The 21,204-nt window shown below is 47.6% G+C and overlaps 1 protein-coding gene across 1 annotated transcript in view; it reads right to left on the reverse strand.

The window, feature by feature from the left end:
- Window positions 1-21,204, reverse strand: part of ATP4A (ATPase H+/K+ transporting subunit alpha) — an 86,207-nt gene that overhangs the window by 9,740 nt on the left and 55,263 nt on the right. The window contains exons 3-7 of the mRNA XM_064581217.1: window positions 14,648-14,854; window positions 14,237-14,323; window positions 1,741-1,881; window positions 1,592-1,651; window positions 1,059-1,262 (exon numbers count right to left, since the gene is read on the reverse strand). Of these exons, the coding sequence (XP_064437287.1) occupies window positions 1,059-1,262; window positions 1,592-1,651; window positions 1,741-1,881; window positions 14,237-14,323; window positions 14,648-14,815 (660 nt within the window). The 5' untranslated portion in view covers window positions 14,816-14,854. The remainder of the gene's footprint in view (window positions 1-1,058; window positions 1,263-1,591; window positions 1,652-1,740; window positions 1,882-14,236; window positions 14,324-14,647; window positions 14,855-21,204) is intronic.

Consider the following 21,204-nt stretch of genomic DNA (forward strand, 5'->3'; position numbering starts at 1 on the left):
AGCCCCCCCCCCCCCGCCTGCTCCCTGTCCCCTGGTGTTCTTGGGCTCACCCCTGGGGTTTTCCCTGCTCTGCTAGAAAGCCACATGCGCTATTCCCTGGGGCCTGGGGCCCCCGTTCCTGTGTTCTTCATGTCCCATACTCAGCTTCCCTGTATTCTCAGTGTTCTGTGTCCCATATTCTCTAGGTCCCGGATCCTACCTCCCCCATGTCCCCATGGCCTGCGGCTTGTGCCCCATGGCACGATGCACCTTTTCCTGTGTCCTCCAAGTCTTGTGCTCTGCGTGTCACTGGCCTTTGTCTCCTCATGTTCTCACGCCCTGTACCCCCTGTGCTCCAGCTTTCATATTCTGTGTTGCCATCGTCTGTTTGCCGTCCTCTGGGCACCCTAGGCCGTGTCCCCATTTCCATGTTTGTGTGCTGTCGAGCTTCCACTTCATACTCTGTGGGCTCCACGATCATATGCCAATTTCCAAGTCCCTATGTCCAGTGTCTCCCCGTGTCTGTGTACCTCTAAGTCCCCATCCTGTGTCACATGTCCTGTGGCTTTCAAACCCCTGTCCAATGCCACATGTCCCTAAGTCCCCATGTCCCTTGTTCTGGCCTCTTGTCCTGCATTTCAATATTCTCTGTCTCTGTCTCTGCTTCCTTGTCTGTGTTCTGTCTCTTGGCGCTGTGTCCTGAGTCTTGTGTCCCCTACGTCCCTATGCCCTTGCGTCCCATGTCTGAGTCCCATGCCCCCTGTGCCCTTGGTCTGTCCCATGCCCTCTGTTTCCTGGTCTCCCATCTTAAGGATCGCGTTTCTATGTCCTTGTATCCCCACCTGTGTCCTCCATATCTGAGACCCATTCTCCGGGTCCCCTGGGACCTGTGTCACTGGGGCTGCCCCACATCCCAGTGGCCTTCATCCCCGCATGACCCCATGTCTTGACTGCATTTCCACGTCTCCGTATCCCCATCCTGTGTCCCCCGCATCCTGAGCCCATGCTCCATGTCCTCTACCCGCCCCCCAACCCCCGGTCCCCGTGTCCCATACCCGCCAGCAGCATCTGCCACTCACATTGTCGTCGGTGGTGAGGTCACCCTCACTGGCCTGGATGCCAAAGGCAATGAGGCAGATGGCAGCAGCCACCCACATGAGGCACTGCAGCCCGCCCGCCAGCTGCCGGGCGAACTTGACGTACTCGGGGGTGCCGCGCGGCGGCCGCAGAGCGTTGGGTCCGTCCCGTAGCAACAGCTCAGCGGCCAGGCCGGCAGACAGGCCCTGGGGATGGGGGGCCGGGGCGGGCGCTCACGGGGGCAGCTCCTCTGTCTCCTCCCCCCACCCTGCCCCGTCTGTCCTGTTCCTCCTCACTTCTGTGTGCGTCCTCGCCCCTGTCCGGCCCCTTCCTCCCCGCACCCCCCCCCCCCCCCGGCCTCCCCTGTGTCTCTCTCATCTTTCTGCCTGGCTCTCTCTCCCTGTGGTCTCTGCTCTGTTTCTCTCTTATCGCTTTGTCTCTCTGTCTCTCTCTGCCTCTTTTTATCTGCTTCTCCTACTCGGTCACTCTCCCCACCCCTTCTCTGCACACACCCCTCCCTCTGCGCCCAGCTCACCTTGGTCGCACTGGTCTGGTACTTCTGTTCCAGCTCCGCCACTGACAGCTGGTGGTCGTTCTGGGGGGGGGGGGGGGGCAGGACACTCACTGTCCAGCTCTCACCGGCCACGCTCCTGCCCCCACTCAGCCCCCCAGCCCCATGCTCACGATCTCCATCTCCTTCTTCATGTTCTCCAGCTTCTCCTTCTTCTTGCCTGCTCCCTTGTCCGCCTTCTTCTTGCTCATCTTGGCAGCCATGTCCCCACCAGGGCCAGGACCCAGCTCTACTGAGTACATCTCGTAATTCTCCTGGGGATGGGAGGAGGGGGGAGGCATCAGATCCCACACCCCTCCAGCCTCCATCCCCCCAATCCCTGACTCGGGGCCCCACTCACTGCCTTCCCCATGGTGCCCGGTGCAGCCACCCTCCTTTGCCGAGACAGAGCCTAGGGTCTGGACCAGCCCTGATATACCCAGGGAAGGAGGGGTGGAGCAAGACTGGCCCGATTAGAGCTGATTGCGGGGCTCCTTGGGGTGACCTCCAGGCCTAAGCAGCACAGGCATTACCTACTGGGCTGCCCCAACCTGCCCAGACCCATCTCCACCTGCCACTGAGATCAGGGGACCACTGAGTAGGTCCATAGTAACAACAACAACAACAAGAATAGCAAACATGGTGGTCATTATGTGCCAAGCACTGGGCTGGGGGCTTTCCTGTATTAACTAATGGAACCTCCCAACAATCCTTTGAGGCGAGGACCATTCTTACCTCCCCCTACCATAGTGATGGGGAAACTGAGGTGCGGGGAGGGTAAGTCACTCGCCTGTTGTCCCCAAGCTACAATGGGAAAGAGTCGGGACTCAGAACCAGGTAGCTGGGCTGCAGTGTCCTCTTCCAGGCCACATTGCCCATGTCCGACTCCTGGAGCGGGAGGGTGCTCACAATAGTGGCTCCCTTTTGTTTAGGGAGGACTTCCTGTGTCCCCGGTCTGCCCAGGGAGCGTTGTGTGAATGTTTCCTTAGCTCCTCACAACAGCCCTTTAGAAAGTTATGTTCTCTCATTAGCCCCCGTTGTACAGATGAGGAAACCGAGGCACAGAGAGATCAAGGACTTGCTCTAAAGCTGCGATGATTGGGATGCCTGGGTGGCCCAGTCTGTTGAGCCTCTGCCTTCAGCTCAGGTCATGATCCCAGGATCCTGGGGTCGAGTCCCACGTCGGGCTCCCTGCTCAGCAGGGAGTCTGCTTCTCTCCCTCTCTCTCTGTTCCTCCTCACCCCCGCTCGTGCTCGCTCCCTCTCTCTCTTGCAAATAAATAAATAAAATCTTTATAAAAAAATAAAGTTGTGATGACTAAGTGTCGGGAGGAGGATTCCAGCCCAGGTCCGACCCCAGAGCCTGGCTCTCCCCTGGGGCCACTGACAAAAGAACTCAGACCTCTCAGCAGCCGCGGCAAGTATGTGCCAGGCACTGCACACATGTGACCTCCGGGGTCCCCACAACAAAACCCCATGTGGGCAGCACTATCATTCCCGTTGTGCACAGGGGGAAACCGAGGCTTGGAGGAGTTCAGGGAGGGTCCTAGAGGTGCCCCACGCCTCCACTGTAGCCATCACAGCTCTGTGGTTCCTGTCTCCACCCCAACCTGCCCGGATGGGGAAAGGAAGGTGCAAAGTAGAGGAAAAGATGGGTCCAAGGCTCCTGGCCCGATCTTGGTATTGGTGCCAGGTTTGAGGTCCCCCAGGCAGGGACCTCTGTGGGTAGCAGTGAGGGGCTGGACTGCTGGAATGGCGGGTTCTTGATATCTCCGGAGTGGGCCGCACAAGGTGGACGTGTCTGATAAGATAATTGCCGGGGCGACGTCCTTCTCTCCTGGGGAAGGTCACCTGGGAAAGGCTAAGCTGCTGAGCAGCCCAAGCTCCTCCCCACAGCCACCCAGCTGGTCATCCCAGCCCAGAGAGGAGGCAGGTGGGGTGAAGTCACACCGACAATGAGTCTGCCCTTACAAGGAGTCCGCTCATCTCTCTGAGCCGCACTTGTGAAACACCATGTGTCCCGTCACTCCCCTGCTTACAACCATCCAGGGGCATCTCTTCTCCCTCAGAATAAATTCCAAAATCATCCCTGCAAGACCTAGCCCTGGCTCACCTCTCCTGGCTCAGTCTCTACTACAGTTCCACTGACACTGGCCTTCTTGCTGTACTTCCTACAGGTCAAGGTCATTCCTGCCCCAGGGCCTTTGCACTTGCAGTTCCTTCTGCCTGGTGCTCTCTTCTTTAGATATCCGCATGGCTCTTTCTCGCTGTGAGGTCTCAGTTCAAATGTTATCTCTTCAGAGAGTCCTCACTTCTACTATCGTACCCCCATCAGGCCCCATCCCCTACAACCCTTGTCCCAATCTGACACTGTATTTTATTTTCATTTGTTTGGTGTCAACCTTGTCACACTAGAAGGAAGACTGAGACTTGGTTGTGTTGGCTGCTGTATGCACAGCACCCGGACCAGTGCCCTAGACACACTGTAGATGGTCAGTAGACACTGTCCAATGCGGAATATTCACTAACAAACCTGGAACATGGGGCAGGCCCTCGGGAAGTCTGTCATTGGGAGCTCCTCGGGTGTCTCTGGCTCTCTGTAGCTCTTCCACCCTGCCCACTAGCCCTCTACCCCTGCAAGCATCCAGAGCCTGGGGCAAATATGGGGTTGTGTCTGCACAGATTCGGGAACTCCACAACCTAAGTCACAGGGGGGAGACCGAGACACCGTCACTGGCAGCAGGTGGCCGACCTTCCATATGTGCAGACCTCTGTCAAAACCAGGGACTGTCCCTCTCTATTCTCTGCCCCATCTGTGGTCCCTCACCTCTTTTTTTCATTTCTTAGTTTTATTATGTTAATTTTCAATGGTTTATTTTAAATATTTCAGACCCACAAGTTATAGGGGTAGTAAAACAAAGGCCTGCCTGACCTTCAGCTAAATTGAATGATTTTCCCAATTTGTGGTTTCTAGAGAGATGAGAGAGAGAATAGATTCTTTTTTTTAAAGCTCAGGCTGACCCACTTGAGTTGGAGACGGGAGGCTTGTTTCTCCATGAATATGTCGGCACGGGTCTCCCGTGAATAAGGACACTCTCTCACATAACCGCGGTCCAATGGTCAAATCCAGGACATTCACATTGATAGGACATTAGGAACTAATCTGGAGAATGTATTTGAACTTCCCACTTTCCGTCTCATGTCCTTTTCTTGGTCTGGGATCACACTTTGCACTTAGCCGTCATGTCTCCTTGGTCTCCTCCAATCTGTGACGTTTCTTTACTCTTTCCTCTTTCATGACCTTGAAATTTTGGGAAAGTATCAGTCCATTGTGTTGCAGAATTCCCCTCAGTTTGGCTCGGCTGACAGCTCATGATCAGATTCAGGTCGTGCGCCCTCCTCAGAGCTTCCCAGGCAGGACAGGCCCCATTTTTGAGTCTCAGGTGGTCTGGAACGGGTGGACGTTTGGAGGATACCCAGAGGCTTAAGGAGTGACCCGAGGGCTATTCCGTGATCTCTTCATTTTCCATTCAAAACACTGTCACAGGGGCGCCTGGCTGGCTCAGTCGGTTAAGCGTCTGCCTTCTGCTCAGGTCACGATCTCAAGGTCTGGGATCAAACCCGAGGGGAGCCTGCTTCTCCCTCTCCCTCTGCCCCTCCCCCCCCGCCCCACCCTGCTCGTGCTCTCTCTTTCTCTCTCTCAAATGAATAAATAAAACCTTAAAAAGAAGAAAAAAAAAACCCTAATGGTCAGAATTGAATTTTTCTTTTTCCTGAGAAAGAGAGGGCAGAGGACAGACTTTTAAATGGCTGGCGAATACTGAGCGGGTTTTAAGGGGAATCTGAACAAGAGTCTCCTAGAATCATGACCACACAGTTTTAGGGACTCAGCGCCCTACAAGGCCTGATAGGATCAGATCCCTGGCTGTGCCTCCTTCCCCCGTGCCTTCCCCCACCATGCTTTGGGATGAAGCCCACACAGCCCTTCTGTTTATCAAAACTATCATTTCAATATCTTGGCCCATGAAGCTTCCTCTGCCTGAAATAAATACTCACCCTGTGCCCTCCCTGCACTCAGCTACTCCTCATCTTTCGTGCTCTCGCACAGATGTCCCTTTCTCCAGGGAACCTCCTTGGACCATGTACCAGCTGTGTCAGGTACCTCCCCTCGGCTCCCAGAGGCCCCTAGGCTTCCCTATCCCTGCCCTGACCCCTCTGACCCATAGTTCCTCCATCACGAGCCTGGCCACTCTGGGTGGTCACCATGTGATGACGTCTCATCGCCCCCCTGGACGCCTGAGGACGGGATCCAGGATGTCTCAGTTGCCACCGTGTGCCCTGTATCACCCAGCCCAGGAAGTGTTTGCTGAGTGCAAGAACTCATTGTGACCGTGACTTTTGGTTTGTGTTTGGATTCTCCGATAAGATAGTGGATTCAGCAATGCCCTTCGCCTCCTGGGCAGGTCACCTGTCCCCGCCATCTCCAGGCCCCGGGAAGATTGAAGAGAGGGGCAGGGCAGGCAGGAACCTTGCTTCTCCCTCCTTTTCAAGCTGGTACAGGAGCAGGCAGTGGGTCAAGGAGTCAGGGACAAGGTCTGGCCCCAGCCTGGTCTCCTGTGTTCTCCTCCTCTTCCAGGTTTGTCCAGATATGGAAATGTCAACCACCCTCAAGAAATTTGCCTGACTGTCCTCATCTGGGATCTTAAAATCACATCCAGAACCCAAGCATCTCTCCCTTCTTGGCTCCCACCTCCATCCCTTCCTGCCTGGACATCACAGTAGCCTCCTCCCCAGTCCCTCCCCAGTCTCCCTGCTCCTGTCCCTGCCCCCCTGCAGTCTGCCCCCCACCCAGAGCCAGAGGGAGCCTATGAACCCCTGGGGTCTGGGCTTTCCTGGCTGAACCCTCCCTTAGCTCCACCTGACTCTTGAAAGCAAAGTCTGCACGCTGGTGCCCAAACCCAACCCGGGTGTGGGGCCTCCCAGACCTCCCCTCCTCCTGCTGCAGCCACACTGGCTCCCTGCGGTGCCTCAGCCTCAGCAAACAGCCTCCTGTCCCCTACTGTGCCTGTGCCCTTTCCCTCCTCTTGGAATGCTCTCCTCCCAACACCTGCATGGCTCCCTCTCTCCCTCCAAGGTCTTTACACAAATGTTGCCTTCCCAGCGTGAGCTCCTTGACTGGCCGAATTAAAACTGTGACCTGGGGTCCCCCTGCACCTCTGTCCCCATTGTTTTCTCCTGTACTGGGTCATTGCTCTTACCTGTTGGGTTGTGTGTTTTCCGAATCCCTCTGACAGAAGGTGAGCTCCATGAGGGCAGGGATTTTTGCCTTTTTTTTTTTTTTTTTTGACTGATGTCAAACAGCAAATAATAGACACTCAATAAGCTTTTGTTAAAAGAAATAAAATAAATCTCAGGGTCCCTGAGACACTCCACAGCATGCAGCAGCAATCCTAGCCACAAATACTGACATGGACACGTGGTCCTGCCTTGGGATGATGCTCTTGGTCCCCCAAAGACACACTAGCCCAACCTAAAGTAGAGGGACAGGCTCAAAAAGACACAATGACAGGAAGCCCATGATAAGAGTGATGCTCATTGAGACCTCACTGCCCTTAGCCCTGGCCTAGGTGCGTCACTTGTGTGAGCTCATGTCATGCTCACAACAACCTTATGAGGAAGGTACTGTATTTATCCCAACTTTACGGTGAAGAAACTGAGGCCCAGAGAGATTCTACGACTTGCCTAAACTCACACAGCTAGTAAGGGGCAGAGCCAGGATTTGAACCCAAGCAGCCTGGCTAGAAACTCCTCCTGTGTGAATACACAGAATCACACCAGACACCATTTCACAAAGAGGCCTCCCATCAAGACTATACTCTGTTCCATAATTTACGGAATGTTGATTGAGCATCTGCTATGTGCCAAGCTTTCTGTTAAGCCCTGAGATTTGCAGGGAACAAAACAGTCATGGTCCTGTTTACACTCCAGCGTCCCGAAGTAATCAATAACAAATGAATCTTTACTGGCAAATGAGAAGAACATGAAGGAAAATAACAGGGTACCTGAGGAGAGAGGCAGAGGGGAGGAAGCTGATAGACTACGGTATTGGAGAGGGGGCTCTGAGGAAGTAACACTTCAAGGATGAGGAGACAGCCAGGAATAATCTGGGAGAAGGAACAGGGAGAACAAAGGCCCTGAGCTGGGAACAGGGTGATAGTGAGAGTCAGCAAGGAGCGGTGGTGGAGAATCTGGATAAGGTTAGTGAGGGGAGGGTTAGGGTACAACGTGAAGGCGGGGGTCAGTTCATGTGGGACCTTGTGGACAAGGGGGAGGAGTTAGGATTTTAGTCTAGGAGCAGCTGAAGGCATTTGAGGTTTGATCAGAAGACAGGCATGGCCAGGACTGAGTCTGGAAGATGCCCCCACTGTCATGTGGAGGACACTCAAGGGGGAAGCTGAGATTAGAAGCCCAGGGAGGAGGCTGGGGAAGGGAGGCTCAGGAGATCTCCTATGGGGACATGGGCTGGGGCAGGAGGTGTCTGGCCTGGGGTAGAGGGCTCCCCGGGGTTGGGACCCAGGAGAAGAGGTAGGTTTGCGGAAGGGCTATAGCCTGTGTAGGAATTGGGGGGCCAGGAAGCTATGGGACAACTGGGACTTGGAACTTCTGGAAGAAGTTGGAATTGGGAACTGTGTTGAGGGCCTTGCCAGTGCAGAAAGAGTAGAGTGAGCTAGGGGAGGTGAGACAGCCTCTGGCAAGGGTGGGGAGAAGAGCAAGGAGGGGAGCCACTGCTGTTAAAGAAGCTAAAAGCACAGTCTGAAAGGTATAGGAAGAACCGGGAAGGGGTGGGGGGAGGGAGGGCAGGAGGTAAAGGAAAAGGGAGCTTCGAGAAGGAGGATGGGTTCAGCAGTGTTTTGCATTCCTGAGTGCCCCCAGTGCCCAGCTCAGGGCCCAGCACACAGCAGCTGGTTCACTTGCTGCTGAATGAGGGCACCCATGGGCGAGTTGAAGGCAAAACTCTCACAGATACAAACCCTGAGACCTCCAGGGCCGCATATTATGGCTAGGGCAGGCCAACTCCCCCACTCCCCACCTTGGCAGAGAAGCTTGAGAAAAGTGGAGTTAGAAAAGATATCCTTGGATGGAGACGCATGCAAAAGCTCAGAACGGGGCTCAAAAGCCAAGGACGAGGGTGTGAAAAGTAGGCCAGAAGGGTGAGCTCTCCCACTGAACCGCTCCAGGTTAATGACAGGAAGACGCGCCAATTATAGACCCCAACGAAAGACGCCTCAACAGGAAAGAATCATCAACTACCGGCGCCAAGGGGAAAAGAATGTACGTTGCATCTCCCACAAGAAATCACACACACACACACACGCAACTCAGCCAATGAGAAACCACCATCACCCTGGACTCATGCTTTTTTTCCAATGGACTCCGGTTCAAAACAACCCCTCCAGGGGCGCCTGGATGGCTCAGTCCCTGAAGGGTGGGACTCTTGGTTTCTGCTCAGATGATGATCTCAAGATTGTGAGATCAAGCCCCGCATTGGGCTCCGCCTTGGGCGAGGAGCCTGCTTAAGATGTTCTCTCTCCCTCTCCTTCTGCCCCTCACCCCCACCACAGGGGCACAGGTTCTCTCTCAAAATAAACACACAACCCCTCCCAACTTCCTCCTCCTTCTCCATAAAATAACGGTCCTCTCCTTTGTTTGCCAGACTTGCCTATGGTTTTGTCATAGTTTGCATGTCCCAAATCATAATTCTCTGTTATTCCTGAATAACCCATTTGCACTGGTAAAATAATGTTTTATTTTTAAGGTTAACAAGGGGGTATAGGCCTCTTGATCCAGTCGGCCAATCCAGGAGCCAAAATTCATAGATGGGGGGTTGGGGGGGTGGAATGGGACTTCTTTGGTCAAAGTTTCTTCCAACTGCCAGCCAATAACAAAGGCAGAATCAAGAAGTGAGGCTGGGCCAACCCAATCAAGAAAGTAAGAAGGTCTTTATCCACTGTCAGCTAGTAGGTAAAGAAGACTGGGGGGGGGGGGCAGCATAATCTGGATGGTGGAAGTATGTCAGCCAATCACAAAAAAGAGAACAAAATGAAGGTGCTGAACCAGTGGCTTCCACCCAGGGCAAGATCCTAGGCTAAGCCCCTTGGTTTTCTTTTCTTTTCTTTATTTATTTATCTGACACGGAGAGAGAGTATAAGCAGGGGGAGTGGCAGAGGGAGAGGGAGAAGCAGGCTCCCCACTGAGCAGGGAGCCCGATGCAGGACTGGATCCCAGGACCCTGGGATCATGACCCTATCGGAAGGCAGACACTTAACCAACTGAGCCATCCAGGTGACCAGGATTCCTACATTCCTGCCCACATTTGATAACATCAGTCTTTTTACTTTTAGCCATTCTTTGGGTATATAATTGTATCCCACTGTAGTTTTAATTTGCATTTCCCTAATGACTAAGGATGTTAAGCACCTTGCACATGCTATGGCCGTGTGGAAATTATATTTTCTGAAATTCACATTCACATCTTTCCCATTGGAGAAAAAAATGGATGGCCTGTTTTTATCTTATATCATTTTGTTTTTCAATTTGTGATTTGCCTTTTCACTTTCCTCGTGGTCTTTTCATAAGAAGAAGTTTTAAAATTTGTAAAATCCAATGATCATTTTTAAATATTATGCTTAGGTTTTTTGTGTCCTGTTTAAGAAATTTTTGTCTACCTATCCAAAGGTTATGAATATACTCTTTTATGTTTTCTCATAGACACTTGATAGCTTTAGTTTTCTTATTTAGGTCTAGGATCCATCCTGAATTAATCTTGTGGCCACCATCCTGGACAATACAGTTCTAGGTTGAGATTATGAAAAAAAAATAATAAGATATGAAATAAGGAAGAGTTCAAGGTTAATTTCTTCCTATATTGATAATACAGTTTCCTTAGCATTAATGGACAAGACTATCCTGTCTCCACTGTATTGAATCGGTACCTTTGTCTTGTTAAGAAAGAAACCATAAACCCTAAATGGAGTCACTTGTTCTAAGCCCCGCATCAGCAAATCAGGACTTAATACCTAACCTGATTGCAGTTTCAGCCTCTCCCAGGAATGTGACTTTTAACCAGTCATTCTTGCCAACCCGTCAGTTATTTTACCAGCAAAAATGGGTTAATTCAGGAATAACAGAGAACTGTAATTCAGGACAAGCAAGCTATGACAAAACCATATGCAAGTCTGGAGAACAGAGGAGAGGAAAGCTCTTTTACAGAGAAAAGAGGAAAATTGGGGTGGGGGGCTGTTAAAAACAAACGGTCCTTCGGAGTTCTAAGTACAGTGCCTTTTCATTGGCTAAGTTGTGAGTCTCTCATTGGCAGGGCTGTTGCCAGGGGAGGAAGAAACTTTTCTTCTTCCTGCCCTGATAGTCAAGTAGTAGCTAAGGTAGTATTGATTTCCAAGGTACCACTTTTCCTGTGGGGTCTGCAATTGACAAGGACAATTGATAACAAGAAGTAGGGCATGAGAGCTACCCCTTCTGGCCTCCTAACTCCATTTTACTTATTTATTAAATTATTTAAAATCAGTTGTGTTTATTTTTTTATTTAAGATTTTATTTATTTGTCAGAGAGAGCACAAGCATGGGGAGAGGCAGGTAGAGGGAGAAGCAGGCTCCCCACTGAGCAGGGAGCCCGATGCCGGACTTGATCCCAGGACCCTGGGATCATAACCTGAGCCGAAGGCACAGATGTTTCACTGACTGAGCCACCCAGGCGCCCCTGACTCCATTTTAAATGAAGTTTCTTGGGGCGCCTGGGTGGCTCAGTCATAAGCATCTGCCTTTGGCTCAGGTCATGATCCCAGTGTCCTGGGATCGAGCCCTGCATCAGGCTCCCTGCTCCGCAGGAAGCCTGCTTTTCCCTCTGCCCACTCCCCCTGCTCGTGTTCCCTCTCTGGCTGTCTTTCTCTCTGTCAAATAAATAAAAATCTTAAAAATAAATAAATAAATAAATAAAATGAAGTTTCCTTTATTAATTTTCACACAACTTAAGCAAGAAGAGTTCCTTAGTTCTGGAATGCAGTTCCTTTAGACTTCTTTGCATCCACAGCTGTTTGCTGTCTTTAAAAGATACGAATTTTTTGTTTCTCCTTTCCCCCCCTAGCTATTATGGAAGGAGACTGTGATATTATATTGTGATTTATAATAAGAAAAATCTTGGTCTTCCATCCATTCCTGGTGCTGAGCTCCTAAAACCCCTGGAGTTTCCTATGATAAAAGCAATCAAGGTGGCTTTTGTTATGTTCATAAGGTGACTTTTGGAAAGCCCTTAGGTGACCTAAGGATGGGGGCTGGTTGGAGGGAAACAACTCTGTGTGTAGAGAGTTCGAACTTCAGTACCTCCCCCCAAACTCCAGGGAGGGGAGAGGGGCTGGAGGTTGAACCAATCACCAAAAGCCAATGTCAAATCATGACTGTCATATAGCCTCCATAAAAACCCAGAAGGGCAAGATCAGAGAGCTTCCGGGTTGATGAACACATAGAGATTCAGGAAATGTGGCACGCTCAGAGAGGGTATGGAAGATCCACAGTCTTTCACTATACCTTGTCCTATACAGCTCTTCCACCCGGGTGTCCCTGAGTTTTATCCCTTTATAATAAACCAGCAATATGGCTTTTTTATTAGTAGGTAAATTGTTTCTCTGAGTTCTGTGAGCCACCAAGCAATCAAACCCAAAGACGTTGTAGGAGGCTCTGATTTTCAGCCAGAGTGGGTCAGAAGTACAAGTAAAAACCTAGGCTTGCATCTGACCTCTGGGAGAGGGGGCACCCTTGCAGGACTGAGCCCTTAACCTATGGAGTCTGATTCTATCTCTGGGCAGATAGTGTCAGAAGTGAGTTGAATTGTAGGACACCCAGCTGATGTCCAAGAATTGCTTCCATACATAATTGGAATTAGTACCAGAACCCACTTAGAGACCTTTTACATTCAATTTAGACATCAAACTCAGTCTTTTAAAAGCAAATTTGTGTTCTCCCTGTTTAATACCTCTAAGGACTTCACTTCATATTTAAAAATCCAACCTTCTGGGCGCCTGGGTGGCTCAGTTGGTTAAGCGACTGCTTTCGGCTCAGGTCATGATCCTGGAGTTCCTGGATCGAGTCCTGCATTGGGCTCCCTGCTCGGCAGGGAGCCTGCTTCTCCCTCTGACCCTCCCCCCTCTCATGTGCTCTCTCTCTTTCATTCTCTCTGTCTCAAATAAATAAATAAAATCTTTAAAAAAAAAAATCCAACCTTCTTCCTGTGACCTTCCATGCTGTGAATTGCCTCCTGCCCATCCTCTGACCTTACTTTGTAGTAGTCTCATTGCTCACTCCAGTCCCACTAATCTTTCTTTTCCTGGGACAAGCCAGGCTCCTTCCTGCCTGAGTTTTTGCACTTACTGCTCTGCTTAGAACTCTCTTCCAGATGTTTCTGTGGCTCTCTTCACTTCAGGTCACAGCTCAGATATTGGGTCCCCCATAGGGCTTTCCTGAGCCACTCTGTCATAATAAGTCCCTCTTCCGGCTCCCCCAATTTCATCCTGGTTTTTTTTTTCCATAATGTTGACCACCACTAGAACTGTGCTGTCCAGGACAGTTGCCACTCACCTCTTGTGGCAAATTTAATCTAAATTAGTCACATGCGGCTAGTAAATACCATATTGGATAGAATGGCTTACAGAACATTTCTTTTCTTTTTTTTTTTTTTTTAAGATTTTATTTATTTATTTGACAGAGACAGAGACAGCGAGAGCAGGAACACAAGCAGGGGGAGTGGGAGAGGGAGAAGCAGGCTTCCTGCTGAGCCAGGAGCCCGATGTGGGACTCGATCCCAGGACCCCGGGATCATGACCTGAGCCGAAGGCAGAGGCTTAACCGACTGAGCCACCCAGGCGCCCCAAAGTGCTTTTTTTTTTTTAAGATTCTTATTTATTTATTGAGAGAGATAGTGATAGAGAGAGCATGAGAGGGGGAGAGTCAGACTCCCCGCTGAGCAGGGAGCCCGACGCGGGACTCGATCCAGGGACTCCAGGATCATGACCTGAGCCGAAGGCAGTCGCCCAACCAACTAAGCCACCCAGGCGCCCCTCTTACAGAACATTTCTATCATTGCTGAAAGTTCTATTAGACAGTGCTGACCTACAACTACCTTGTTGCTTTACATTTTACTTTTTTCTGTGTCCTCTTAATATACTGTAAGTTTTATAGAGGCAAATACCTCATTTATCTGAATCAGCACTGAATCACTAAGGTCTGAAACAGTGCCTGGCACACAATAGTGATTGCCCAATAAATGTTCACTGAATATATGGATAAGCCCCGTGGTACTCAGCGAATTAGATGCACAAAAGCACGTGAACACATGTGCATATGAGCAGAAAGCAGAAGCCTCCTCATAAACTTTATTGCTCTTAACAAATGCTAATGGAGGGGAGACTTCCTCCAGTACGGGTAGATTATTGATGTCCGAATTCAAAGGCTCCAGAAGGTGCAGTTCATGACTCTTTGAGGGAAGTGAGCTTTCAATATGATCTCATACTTTACGTTTCAGGACTCCAACCACAATGGAGCAAATGATCATAATGGAGCCTACCAGGATGCTTGAGATGATGAAGCCCAGGGCCAGTCTGGAATTGATCTGTGCTTTCCTCTGATTCCCATGAAAGTTGGCTTGCCGAGTCTGCGGGGATGAAAGCAAGCTGGTGGGAGTGTTTCCAAGGGAGGAGGGAAATGGAGAGGGACATCCCAGGGGGAAGTGGGGAGTGCAAGACCAGGAATGGTGATGTGAGGGAGGTAAGGGCAGGGTTCAGTCCCCCAGTGGAAAAAGGAAGGGGAGCAGTGAAGGGGATCCTGGGAAGGAACAAGGGCATCTAGATGTTGAAGGAGGGAGCAAATTCCCAGGAGGAACACAAAGAGGTCCCTGGGGAGCAATAGGGGGCTAGGGAGTGAAGGAGGAGGCATATCTGGGAGCAATGGGAGTTGGTGGTAGCCAGATCGTACCCACCTTGAGGGAGAAGAAGAGGGCCAGGATTGCCAGCAGAATGAAGAAGAAGAAGGAAATGATGGAGAGAAACAAATAATCCTTTTCTGGGGGATTCAAGGACATCAGGATGACTGGCTGCATTGGTGTGGCCTTGAACTCTAGGTTCCTGGACTCAGTCATAGTAGCCATTGACCTTGGTGTGAGGAGGAGACGCTGGGTGGGCAGAATCTGCAGACAGGAAATGGGTCCCGGACAGGGAACATCTAAATTCCCAGGAAATGAAGATCAGCTGAACCAACCCCTCTGCCTAGAAAGGCACTGAAAACGGACACTGCCCCAAGCCAGAAGCCACTATACCTCCATGTTCCTGATAATAGCCTTACTGGCCCTATGACAAAATTCAACCTTTTTCTATCCTCTCATAATTCCTCTCTGTACCCCCATTACACCCTTCCATGTCTCCCTCCAACTGCTTCACTTTCCTCTTCTAAACTCTCCTCATCCCACTCCACCCACATACACTTAAACTCACCGCTCTTTTCTGATTATCCCATCTCAAACCTAGTTAATGGCCCTAGGACTTCCCTTGGCTTCTCAGTTCCTGAGGCTGTCCAAGTGATCTGTGTCATGGGGCGTGGGCCACCACTTCATTAAGATTAGGGGCTCAGGTTAGAGTGTCTCAAGTGCTCAGACCCAGCTTCTGATTGGTTCAGTGTGTGTAAGGGGGGTTACTTAGTCACTCCCTTTTCTTCCTGCCCTCTTAATAAATTCAATGAACAAGGGGACTGGGTTAGCCCCTTACACTTTTTGTTGTTGCCACCAGTTTGAACTCCTGATTGGTTCAACATATAGTGTGTGGGTCTCATTTCTAGACTGGATCTAAGTGCAATGGGCAAATTTACTGATAGTCCTACGAGGAGCCTACTGTACACGAGGCCCACACTGGGCTCTGAGGACCATGTGGTGACTAAGGCAGACAAGATCACAGCTCTCCTGGAATCCACAGCCCATGAGAGAGAAAGAGGGAAAACATCCAAATAAAGAAATGAAACGATTTGGAGAACCAAGGGCTCAAAGGAATAACTAAAATGAGAAGGAAGAGGGGATGTGCGCTATGCACAAAAGAAGACATAACTGTCAAAAATATTTATGTAGTAAACTACATATCAGCTACATTGTGAAAATGAAAGCAACAAACAAGAAATTTTAATAAAGCCACTAGAAATACAAGGAGAAATGTATAAAACCACAACCTTAGTGTGAGATCTAAATATGCCTCTTAGAAAATCTGAAAATGAAGTAGAAAAAGAATGCAAAATATATATATATAGGATTTGAATAATTTAACTAGTAAGTATAATTATAGAAAATTACACCCTAAAGTAGTTACTGCACCTTCTCTAGTTATGTCAAAGAAATATTTACAAAATTCATCAAGAACCTGGCTACAAATAGAAATTCCAAAATGTAGAGTTCCTTAAATCATACAAAAAAAAAAAATCAGAAGTAAACAAATAGGAGACTTAGAAAAATTTCTATTTGCAAACTAAGGAACATTCTCATAAATTAGTCATAACCCTTGGAGATATTGTAGGTTGAGTTCCAGACCACTACAATAAAGTCAATATCACAATAAAGCAAGTCAAATGAATTTTTTGGTTTCCCAGAGCATATGAAAGTTATGTTTACACTATAATGTAGTCTATTTAGTGTGCAGAAGCATTATGTCTGAAATAATGAGGCACACACCTTAACTTTAAGATACTTTATGGCTTAAATTTTTTTTTTTAAAGATTTTATTTATTTGCCAGAGAGAGACACAGCGAGAGAGGGAGCACAAGCAGGGGGAGTGGGAGAGGGAGAAGCAGGCTTCCCGCTGAGCAGGGAGCCCGATGCGGGGCTTGATCCCAGGACCCCGGGATCATGACCCGAGCCGAAGGCAGACGCTTAATGACTGAGCCACCCAGGCGCCCCTATGGCTTAAATTTTAAAAATACTTTTTGGCTAAAGAATGCTACCATCATGTGAGCTTTCAGCAACTCATAATCCTTTTGCTGGTGGAGAACCTTGTCTCCATGTCCATGGCTGCTGACTAATCAGGGTGGTGGCTGCTGAAGGTTGGCATAACTGGCAATTTCTTTTTTTTTTTTAAGACTTTATTTATTTGACAGAGAGAGACACAGCGAGAGAGGGAACACAAGCAGGGGGAGCGGGAGAGGGAGAAGCAGGCTGATGCAGGGCTTGATCCCAGGACCCTGGGATCATGACCTGAGCCCAAGGCAGATGCTTAACAACTGAGCCACCCAGGCGCCCCTGGCAATTTCTTAAAATAAGACAAACTGAAGTTTATTACATCAATTGACTCTTCCTTTCATGAATGATTTCTCTGTAGTATGTGATTCTGATTGATAGCATTTTACCCACAGAAGAACTTCCTTGAGAATTGGAGTCAGTCCTCAGCGTGCCTGGGTGGCTCAGTTGGTTAAGCATCTGCCTTCAGCTCATGCCCTGATCCCAGAGTCCTGGGATCGAGTATCACATGGGGCTCCTTGCTTAGCAGAGAGTCTGCTTCTCCCTCTGCCTGCCACCCTCCCTGCTTGTGTGCTTCCTCTTTCCCTCTCTGACAAATAAATAAATAAAATCTTTCAAAAAAAGTTTTTTAAAAAGGAGTCAGTCTTCTCAAATTCTGCTGCTACTTTATCAACTAAGTCTATGTCATAGTCTAAATCCTTTGTTGTCATTTCAACAGTCTTCACAGCATCTTCACCAGGAGTAGATTCCATCTCAAGAAGCCGCTTTCTTTGCTCATTCATAAGAAGCAGCTCCTCATCCCTTCAGTCTGATCATGAGATCGCAGCAATTCAGTCCCATGCTCAGGCTCCACTTCTAATTCGAGTTCTCTTGCTGTTTCCACCACATCTGCAGTGACTTCCTCCACTGAAGTCCTGAACCCCTCAAAGTCATCCATGAGTGTTGGAATCAGATTCTTCCTAGATCCTATTTATGTTGATATTTTTACTTCTTGTCATGAGTCAGAATGATATATAGAACAGTGGATCCTTTCCAAAAGGTTTTCAATTTATTTTGCCCAGATCCATCAGAGGAACCACTATCTATGGCAGCCATAGCCTTATAAAATACAGTTCTTAAATGAAACCTGAAAGTCACAATGACTCCTTAATCCATGGGCTGCAGAATGGACGTCGTTATCATCAGGTGTGAAAACAACATGAATCTCATTGTCTATCTCCATCAGAGCTCTTGGTTGACCAGGTGCCTTGTCCGTGGGAAGTAATATTTTGAAAGGAATCTTTTTTTTCTGAGCAGTAGGTTTCAACAGTAGGCCTAAAATATTCTCTAGACCATGTTGTAAATAGATATGCTGTCATCTCAGCTTTTTGTTTCATTTGAGAGTCCAGGCAGAGTAGATTTAGCATCATCCTTAAGGGCCCCAGGATTTGAGGGGATGGTAAATCACCATTGATTTCCACTTAAAGTCACCAGCTGCATTAGCCCCTAGCAAGAGAGTCAGGCTGTGCTTTGAAGCCAGGCATTGAATTTTCCTTTCTAGCTAGAAAGTCCTAGATGGCATCTTCTTCCAGTAGAAGGCTGTTTCACCTACAATGAAAATCTGTTGCTTAAGTATAGCCACCTTCACAAATTATCTTAGCTAGATCTTCTGGGGAACTTGCTGCAGCTTCGACATCAGCACTTGCTTCACCTTGCAGGGGTTTTGTTTGTTTGTTTGTTTGTTTGTTTGTTTGTTTGTGTCATGGAGATGGCTTCTCTCCTTAAACCTCATGAGCCAACCTCTTCTAGCTTCAGACTTTTCTTTTGTAGCCTCTCCACCTCTCTCAGCCTTCATAGAATTGGAGAAAGTAAGTGCCTTGCTCTGGATTAGGTTTTGGCTTAAGGGAATGTTGTGGCTGGTTTTATCTCCTATCCAGATCACTAAAATTTTTTTCATATCAGCAATAAGGCTGTTTCACTTTCTGATCATTTGTGTGTTCACTGGAGTAGCATTTTTAATTCCCTTCCAGAATATTTCCTTTGCATTCACAGCTTGACTGTTTGGCACAAGAGGTCTAGCTTTTGGCCTATCTCATCTTTCAACATGCCTTTCTCACTGAGCTTAATCATTTCTAGCTTTTGATTTAAAAGCCATTTCACTTGAACACTTAGAAGCCATTGTAGGGTTATTAACTGAACCAATTTCAATACTGTGGTGTCCCAGGACATAGGGAAGATGGAGGAGAGGGAGATAGGTGGGGGAACAGCTGCTGGTTGATAGAGCAGTCAACACACACAATACATATCCATTAAGTTTGCCCTCTTATATGGGCACAGTTTGTGGCCCCCCAAAAGCAATTACAATAGAAGCATCAAAGATCACTGATCACAAATTACTGTGACAAATATAATAGTAATGAAAAAGTTTGAAATATTTTGAGGATTACCAAAATGTAACACAGAGACATGATGTGAGCATGTGCTGTTGGAAAAATGGAGTCGATAGACTTGCTTGATACAAGGTTGCCACAAACCTTCAGTTTGTAAAAAACATGATACCTACAAAGTGCAATAAAATGAGGTGTGCCTGTATACAATTCAGTGGCTGCTATTATAGTCACAGAGTTGTGCATCCATCACCACATATCTGGTATTAATGTACCAAAGGCCTTGAGAATGGAACTATGGGGTAAGCCATTGCCAGGTCTCAGTGCTATTTAAATCTCACCCCTAGGTGGTGAACACCTGAGGCAAGATTACATAGCACTGTAAAAGCTCTAAAAGCTGAGCTTGCATTGGAACCAAAACCCACAAAAAACAGATCTGAACTTGGAAGAATGTATCTAATTGGATCTACTATCTGTTAAAACAAACAAAAAAATCCATGTAATATAAACAAAATGTCCAGAATACAATCCAAGATTACTCTACACAGAAAAAACTAGGAAAGTCTAACAAATTATCAAGGAAAAAGATATTCAACACACATTAATCCCAAGAGACCCAGATGTTAGAATTATCAGACAGATTTTATAATAGCCATATAACCATGCTCCAAAAAATAAGGGTGAACAATCTTGAAATAAAAGGAAAGGCAGAAAGTCTATAAAAATAACCAAACAGAAATTTTAGAACTGAAAAATACAATAACTTGTATTTTTTAAAAAGATTTTATTTATTTATTTGAGAGAGAGTGAGAAAGATAGATCATGAGCAGGGGAGAAAGGTAGAGGGAGAAGCAGACTCCCCACTGAGCATGGAGCCCATTTCAGGATTTGGTACCCAGGATCGTGGGATCATGACCTGAGCCGAAGGTAGACACTTAACTGACTGAGCCGCCCAGGCACCACAATAGCTGAAATTTTTAAAAAAATCACTAGATGAACTCAATAGTCAATAGAGATGATAGAGGAAAGAATCAGTAAATGTGAAGGCAGTTAAACAGAAATTATCCAGTTTGGGGGCACCTAGGTGGCTCAGTCAGTTAAGCGTCTGCCTTTAGCTCATATCATGATCCCAGGGTCCTGGGATTGAGTCCCACATCGGGCTCCCTGCTCAGGGGGAAGCCTGCTTCTCACTCTTCCTCTCCCTCTGCCCCTCTCCCCCCAGCTCATGTTCTCTCTCCATCTCAAATAAATAAAATAAAATCTTAAAAAAAAAAAAAAAAAGAAATTATCCAGTTTGGACAATAGAGAAAAATAGATTAAGAAAAATTAACAGAGCCCCAGAGACCTGTAGGACAATTTCAAAAAGTCTGACATTCATGTCATCACAGTTTCAGGAGGGGAGAAAGAATGCTATAGGAAAAAAAAAAGAAGAAGAAGAAGGAAGGAAGAAACAATAATGGCTTTAAACTTCCCAAGTTTGGTGAAAGACATAAACTTATAGATTTAAAAACCTCAGTGAATCCCAAATAGGATAAACCTAAAGAAATCCACACACACAAACATGATAATAAGACTTTTGAAAACACAGAAGGAAATCCTCATGACTGAGATTAGATACAGAGTTCTTAGATGTGACACCAAAAACACAGTCATAAGAGGACAAATTTTGAAACTGGCTGTTGTTGAAATTGAACATATTTGCTCTGCAAAAGAAAAAAAAAACTGAAAAGACAAGTAACAGCCTGGAGAAAAATGTTTACAAATCACATATCTGAAAAGGGACTTGTATCAGAATTACAGGAAGAAAACCAATAATGCAATTTAAAAATGAACAAAAGATTTGAACAGATCCTTCACTAAAGAGACTATAAGAACATCAAATAAGCACAGAAGAAAAAATATTCAAAATCATTAGCTATTAGGGAAATGCATATTAAAATTTTGATGACATACCACACATACCTATTAGAATGGTTCAAGTAAAAAAGGCTAACTATATCAAGTGCTCGTGAAGACGTGAAGACCTGGAACCTTCATTCATTCCTGGTGGGAATGAAAAAACAGTATAGGGTTCTGTAAAAACAGATTGCAAGCTTCTTATAAAGTTAAACCACACATTTATCCTATTGACCCAGCAACCCCACTTCTGGGTATTTACTCTAGATAAATGGAAACATGTCC

The sequence above is a fragment of the Mirounga angustirostris genome, unplaced genomic scaffold (assembly GCF_029215605.1).
Source record: "Mirounga angustirostris isolate CCGP_5_RB_7025 unplaced genomic scaffold, mMirAng1.0.hap1 SCAF_16, whole genome shotgun sequence".
NCBI classification, from domain to species: Eukaryota; Metazoa; Chordata; class Mammalia; order Carnivora; family Phocidae; genus Mirounga; species Mirounga angustirostris.